Source organism: Musa acuminata, chromosome BXJ2-3, assembly GCF_036884655.1.
Source record: "Musa acuminata AAA Group cultivar baxijiao chromosome BXJ2-3, Cavendish_Baxijiao_AAA, whole genome shotgun sequence".
NCBI classification, from domain to species: domain Eukaryota; kingdom Viridiplantae; phylum Streptophyta; class Magnoliopsida; order Zingiberales; family Musaceae; genus Musa; species Musa acuminata.
The window spans coordinates 31,560,777-31,568,222 of record NC_088340.1 but is presented as its reverse complement, the minus strand read 5'-3'; the positions used below and the strand labels follow the sequence as shown (position 1 = coordinate 31,568,222).

The 7,446-nt window shown below is 48.6% G+C and overlaps 1 protein-coding gene across 1 annotated transcript; it reads right to left on the bottom strand.

Moving 5' to 3' along the window:
• Positions 1 to 4,971: 4,971 nt before the first annotated feature.
• Positions 4,972 to 5,747, bottom strand: LOC135607566 (uncharacterized). Its single transcript, XM_065099508.1, has 3 exons — positions 5,568 to 5,747; positions 5,382 to 5,468; positions 4,972 to 5,127 (listed from the first exon to the last, which is right to left on the bottom strand). The coding sequence occupies exons 1-3, from the start codon at positions 5,745 to 5,747 to the stop codon at positions 4,972 to 4,974; spliced, it is 423 nt and encodes a 140-aa protein (XP_064955580.1).
• Between the last annotated feature and the right edge of the window lie 1,699 nt (positions 5,748 to 7,446).

The following is a 7,446-nucleotide window of genomic DNA, read 5'->3' as shown; positions in this document are numbered from 1 at the left end:
AAGGTGAAAGAGACCCTGCGATGTATTGGCAGAGGCCACACATGAAGGGTTCACAATTCGAGTTCATCCCACAAGGATCAGAATGCAATAGAGATGTCACCAGGAGGCGACATGGTGTAGCGGATCGTGGTGGAACAGTTCGTGGCAATGCGATACACACGACATAGTCCCGTGAGGGACTAGATCATACAGAGGTATGATCGGGAGCTACTGGAAGCTCCACTTCGGTGAACAACACGACGACAAGAAGGGCTATGGATTCAAGGAGTGAAGGTCATGGTACCACAGAGGCGGGTCTTCTGTGCGTGTATCGAATTTTGCATCGGATGAAAGCTTTGGTCATCAGCATATGGGTGTTGTGTTCCACCAAGGGAAAAAGTTCAAATGCAAGTACTAGTGAGTCCCATGGGAGGGACTTGATCATATAGAGGTATGATCGAAGCAGCTGGAGTGTTGGACTACTCCAGAGCTTATATTCACTTAAGGGTGCCCGGCATGTCAGAGGACAAGGTCGAGTAAGCGAACGTTGCTACCAAGGAAGCTAAGGAGAACAGAATCGATGCAAACCCTATAATGCGATGGCAGAGGCCATGCATGGGAGTTACAGTCTGTCTTTCCATCGACCAAAGGGAGCTGCTTGGAGAACACAGAGGTGTTAAAGCAAGGGGTCGAAAGAGGCGAGGAAGCGACGACGAGTCCAGAGGGACTTAGCTACCCAAAATCAAGCATCAGTTAGAATGGAGGTGGACTCATAGGAGTGCCACAAAGACATATCTACTGATCATGAAGAAAAGGGATGCAGATGCGAGGCGATGGATAGTAGGGCCATGGGCATGGCAGCGCCATGGTACCGCAGAGGCGGGACTTCCGTGAAAGTCATTAATCCCTTGCTCTCATGGAGGGAGAGCGCTTGGTCGTGAAAGTGGCCGAGGAGGTGAAGCATGTAGAGGCAAACTCCAAGTACCGAGACAAGGCTGACGGGCAGAGGCCAAGGATCTTCGTAAGACCGGTGTCAACGAGCTTCTCATCATGATAGCTGAAAGTGAAGGACTTCGGGTCAGGCAAGAGTGCATGACCAAGGAACGAAGCAGGCAGTATGCGGCACTGTACCTTTGCTACTCAGTGGAGTAGGCGGTAGGGTTGATGGAGAAGACGGTACAATCCTAGAGGCGACCAAACCTATGAGAGAATCACTCCAAGTTGGGGTGAAAACTTTCTGCAATCCAGAAGTTCGATGGCATTGAGAAGGTGAATCACAGTAACTAACTCAATGCAAGGAGTGCAAACACTTCAAGTGCTTTAGAAGTGTGAGCAAAGAGCAGGCGAAGGCCAGTGACCAGCTCGATGAATGGAGTACAGCCTTGAGGAGGCGAGCGAAATCAAGTAACCTTTGCCTTCTCAACTCTTAAGAGATTGGGCGAAACCGAGTACCCCAATTCTCTTATCCATCCAGCAGTAGACCTCTGCACATGTTCAAAGACCCTTCAAAGATAATGGAAGACAATAATTGTCAAATCCTCACCAACAGTGATCAGTGATACTGAGAGTAGATTATCCGCTTCATTTCCCAACAAAATACCAATCGAAAGCGGAAGTGATGCGAACATACTTGGATGTGACAACTAAGTGAAAGAAGAGTTAATGAGCAAATTTTGTGGAGGAAGGACCCGAAACTTTAGAAGTTTCCAAGACGATGCTCGTTAAAGCTCCAACAAGCATCCACCCAATTCAAGCAACATGAGGCATTTGAGAGATTGGCATAGTAAGGATGGTCTTTTCCTTCATCTAAAGGATCCGCAGGAACCAACAGGGATCAATACAACTCAGCCAACCCCATACTAGAGTCAGAGTCATTGGCGAGTTGAAGTAGCATGGCGGATCAAAAGTTCGACTACTCAAAAGCAATAGCGGAGAGCAACTGGGAGCCAGGAGGCGCATTGCACCTGGAGCAGAAGATTGAAGACTCAACAAAGGCGAGGAGTTGTAGTGTCGACAAAGGCTTCGACGAGGACGTCGAACGAATAAGTGGGGGAGAATGTCACGAACAAACTTCTAAACATGATGTTTGATGTAATGCTTATGTATGTCCATGTCTTTTGGTATGTTCATGCTTTGTACAGCATGTAGAGGGACAACCGAATGCTTAATAGTCCCATTGTAGTTAGGTTGGTGGCCGCTTTAGGCTTGTAAATAAAGTTTGTGTTATGTGGACACGTGTGAGAGATTGTCGGTCTGTAATAGACCATTTTACCCTTTGTTGTGCAATTGTTTAGAGCTTGTAAAGTCTGTTTGTAATTTGCATTGTCTATAAAGTGTTTTCGGAGATGTTTGTTTATGGATCTCGAGTGAGGCGTTCTCTCTAACCCGTTCTCTCTTTTGTTGGTCCTAAGGGACAATGGGAGGCTTCGGGGAGGTTGACCTTTATGGACGGACACGCAAGGGTGCCGCACGACTTAGGCAAAATCAGCTAAGTCCGTGACAACTAGGCAGATGTAGGGCGACCTCGCCAATAACTACTATTGTAACTTTTACTCTATTGCCCATCTTGAGGTCTATCTCGCCTCTCTCTAGTCTCCTAGGCCTTGCCAGAATCTGCAACGAATTGCATATATGATAAGCACTATCAGTATCCAATACCCATGTGTTATCATAAGAGTCTGACAAATGAAATTGATCATGAATGTACCTGAAGCTTCTCCAAGCTTTTGTTTCGCCCTCTCTGTAATGTACTTTTTGCAGTTACTCTTTCAGTGCCCATCTTTGCCACAGTGGAAGCACTGGCCTTTGTCCTTTGCTGGGTCTTGCTTAGCAACCTTTGCTTTACCTGGTTTGCCCTTGCCCTTGCCCTTCTTAAGAGACTTTTCTGCTTTCCTTTTCTTTCTGGTCTCACTAGTATAGAGAATTGGCTTCTCATTCTTAATAGTACTCTCTACCTCCCTTAACATATTGAGGAGCTCTGGGAGAGTCACCTCAAGCTTGTTCATATTAAAATTCATTATGAACTATGAAAAGGAATCTGGTAGGGACTGAAGCACAATGTCCACACATAAGTTATCCTCTAGGACCATTCCTAGTCTTGTGAGTTTCTCTATCCACTCAATCATCTTTAAGACATGGTTCTAAACCAGTGTCCCCTTAGTCATCCTAGGACGGAAGAGGCTCTTGGATATCTCATATCGTTGAGTCCTTCCCTGTTCCTCAAACAATTTACGGATATATAGGAGAATGGATCTGGCATCCATCTTTTCATGTTGTCTCTGTAACTCAGGAGTCATAGAGCCTAACATGTAGCACTAAGCAAGAGTGGAGTCATCAATGTACTTCACGTAGCGAGCGATCTCATTCTCGCTTGCCCCTTCCTCGGGCGTAGGCATTACTATAGCAATGACGTATATGATTTTCTCCACCGTGAGAACAATTCTCAAGTTGTAGAGCCAATCCGTATAATTTGGACCAGTGAGGCGGTTGACATTAAGTATGTCACGTAAGGGATTTAAAACCAACATTTTCTAAAAATAAAGATACAGTAGAAATGAATGGCATACAGATTTTATAAGAAATAAACAATCAAGATATGGGCTTCTATCTTAATATGCTCCCACTATTTTACTAGCGAGTCATGCGACACCCTCAGCACGTGAAACGGAAGTCTCTGGTAGACTTCTAGTGGGGATCAGGATCCAATCAGCATCTTAGTGTAACCTCGAGGGGCTTGACTAATCACACTAAGTCTAAAAGGTAGGCAACTCTTGCCGATCACAACTCCTTGTGATTCCTATCCTGTTCGGCCTTTGAATCACCATGGTCTCGAGGGACTCGACTAACCATAATGCTCGGTTAAGTCAACACCATCGTTACAAAATGAGTCCGATTCGATAGTATACCCTCGAGGGACTCGACTAAGCATACCATGTCCTCAGGTCACCGGTGACATCTCTATGTTGTAAGCAAGATAGTAATCGCGATATAGGTGAGCCTCGAGAGACTCGACTAACTCAACCTACATCGGGAATCGATTCCTACCTATAACAATGGAAGGTCACGTGGGTCAATCTAATTGCCTCACGTTGACCGACTTAATATTATCGAGAGAGATATTTCTATGATTTGGTCTCTTAATATGACATGTCACGCATATACATATTTAATATATATCTACAGCGCACGTAAATATATATACATATCTAGTATGTGTATAAGTAATCACACTAGATGATCATGGACCATAAACTAATGTGATCAGGCCCGAGCCAGTAGGCCTAATCACTCACATCAAGATCTATGTGTGCAATGGTACATCTTCATGCCCTATGATTGTCCATCTTATCCTCGTTGGTTCCATCGACATCTCGATGTATCTTCATGCATCACGATCGTCCGTCTCGTGGATTCCGCTATCGCATCCACGCTCCCGCTGCGCCTCCTCATGTGATTACAACTTAATCATAGGCACGCAGGCCTGACAATAAACGAGAAATATAATGGACGCTCGCAAACCTTAATAATAATAATCACAAGTATACACATCACACGGTCCATGATCATCCATCCACACATCAAACATCACACGTATAAATGATTATCATGTAGGACTACTAGATAATAATAAAAAATAATAATCAACTAAACCTTTTAATTAATTAATATTTTCTGAAATCAAGGACATGTAGGGAATTTTTGAATCCTAGGGGTATTTTTGTAATTTAGATAAAAGACTGAAACTAGAATTTCTCAAATTTCGAGGGGGCAAAACTATCTTTTTACCTAAAACCCTAAGCCCCTCTCCCTCTTCCATGTTGCTGCCAGGGTGGCGGCAACATGTGCAACGGGGCCGAGGCGCCGCCCCTACAGGTGGGTGCCCTTGTGGGTAAGCGTTGCCCCCGCAGGTGGTGCTACCTCGCCGGGCGGCCGCCCCTACAGGAGTTTTGCCCATGGGAGTAGCGGCCACAGACGTCGCTGCCCTACGGTGCGTCACCCCGCGGGAGCAGCGGCCGCAGGCGCCGTTGCCTTGCGGTGCCTCAACCCGCGGGCGCCGTGGCCACAAGCGCCATTGCTCCGCGGCGTCTTTGCCCGCGGGTCCAACACCTCAGGCGCCGCCCTTGCGCGCCACCACTGTAGGTGGCCTGCCTGCACAAAGATGGCAGCAAGCACAGCAAGGGCAGCAATAGTTGCTGCCCTTCCTCGTTTATTACGTTAACAATTTAACGTCAAAATTCTTCATAAACACAATACATGCAGTTCAAAACCAATCATTCACACGAACAACCTGACTCTGATACCACTATCTCTGCCCCCCGACATTCCCCGAGGAAAGCCACCAGATAGCGTTAAGAGTTCGACGCCATCTGGGATGGTGATATCCCCCACTTGCAGAGGCACACCTCGATGACAGGATGCAGCGGGAACCGCAGTCCCACCTCAAGGGCACCCATGGTCAGCTCGAACCCATCGGGAAACTGATCGTACAACTATTGACCAGGCCGAGGGGCGAAAACGCCATAGCACTTTGGGATATAATAGCAATCCCGAAGCTCCCCCAAAAGTTCCTCGGTCGCCACCGAGAATACATCGTGCCACAACTTGAGATTTGCAAGCACGATGGGACTCCCTATGGCCTTTGAAGGTGCACCTCCCGAAGACAAACTGACAACCTCAACCTCGGGACCCCTAGAAGAAGAAGACGAGGAAGAAGAAGATGAAGAAGAAGAAGACAAGGAAGAAGAAGATGAAGAAGAAGGCATAGACATCCCGACCTCGAAGTTGGAAGGAAGAAGCCGGGTCGCAGGACAATGGCAACCGGGCAAGGTAATGGCAGATGAGTAAAGTAAAGGGCAACTACTATGAAGGAAGCTTATAAAGGGCAGACTGATCCGTCGCGAGACGACGATTGGGCTTCCCAAGGAGAGAGATGGTTGCAGCATTTAAAACCCATCATAACTTCTCGGATTCGCCAAATTTGCCAGTCTCGGAGCTCCCGCCAGAGGCGCCTCATCACCTAAAATCTCTTGCTAGAAGCCATTTGGAACAAGAAGTTTCCCGCTAGGCCCTGCACTACTCCACATGGCCTGCCACGTGGCACGGTGGCACCTAGGCAAAATTTGGCATGCTGCCCAACAATGCCCCTGGCCGTTATCCGAGTCACTCCAGATTGGCTCCCGACTTGCGACTCGCCGGCACCAAACCTGAGCTCGAGATCAGTCACTCGGCCCACAGGTCTAGTCTTTGCCCGAGTCACTACAGATCGTTTCCCGACTTGCGACTCGCCGACACTAAACCTGAGCCCGAGATCAATCACTCAGCTCACAGGTCCAATCTTTGCCCGAGTTGCTCCAGATCACTTCCTGACTTGTGACTCGTCGGCACCAAACGTGAGCCTGAGATCAGTCACTTGGCCCACAAGTCCAGTCTTTACTTGAGTCGCTCTAGATCATTTCCCGACTTGCGACTCGCCGGCACCAAACCTGAGCCCGAGATCAGTCACTCGGCCCACAGGTCCAGTCTTTGCCCGAGTCGCTCCAGATCGTTTCCCGACTTGTGACTCGCCAGCACCAAACCTGAGCCCGAGATCAGTCACTTGGCCCACAGATCCAGTCTTTGATTGAGTCGCTCTAGATCGTTTCCCTACTTGCGACTTGCCGGCACCAAACCTGAGCCTGAGATCAGTCACTCGGCCCACAGGTCCAATCTTTGCCCGAGTTGCTCCAGATCGTTTCCCGACTTATGACTCGCTGGCACCAAACCTGAGCCCGGGATCAGTCACTCGACCCACAAGTCCAATCTTTGCCCGAGTTGCTCCAGATCGGTTCCCGACTTGTGACTCGCCAACACCAAACCTGAGCCCGAGATCAGTCACTTGGCCCATGGGTCCAGTCTTTGCCCGAGTCACTCCAGATCGGTTCCCGACTTGCGACTCACTAGCACCAAACTTGAGCCCGAGATCAGTCACTCAGCCCACAAGTCCAATCTTTGCCTAAGTCGCTCCAAATCGGTTCCCGACTTGCGACTCGTCGACACCTAACCTGAGCCCGAGATCAGTCACTCAGCCCACAGGACCAATCCTTGCCCAAGTCGCTCCAGATCATTTCCCGACTTACGACTCGCCAGCACCAAACCTGAACCCGAGATCAGTCACTCGGCCCACAGGTTCAATCCTGGCCCGAGTCACTCCAGGTCGGTTCCTGACTTACGACTCACCCGCTACAATCCTAGATTCGAGATCAGTTACTCGGCCAATAGGCCATCTCCTCTCAGCTCACACAACTCGGTCTCCTGACTAGTGACTCGTCAACATCACCCTGCATGGGCCCAGCCACCCGACCGACAACACAAAATCATTCCCAAAGCATAAGGCGCCGCCCTCGAACTACCTCATGACAAGCCAATCGAGGCATGCCTCCCGCCCCCTCAAGGACCTTACAATAAGGTATACTTTGGGCTTAGGTCACG

Coding starts and splice junctions, on each gene's coding strand:
- LOC135607566 (XM_065099508.1), bottom strand. CDS start 5,747: ATGTCTATGCCTTCTTCTTCATCTTCTTCTTCCTTGTCTTCTTCTTCT. Junction 5,469..5,567: donor ATCTCAAGTTGTGGCACGAT/GTATTCTCGGTG, acceptor CCTGGTCAATAG/TTGTACGATCAGTTTCCCGA. Junction 5,128..5,381: donor CGCTGCATCCTGTCATCGAG/GTGTGCCTCTGC, acceptor ATCTTTGTGCAG/GCAGGCCACCTACAGTGGTG.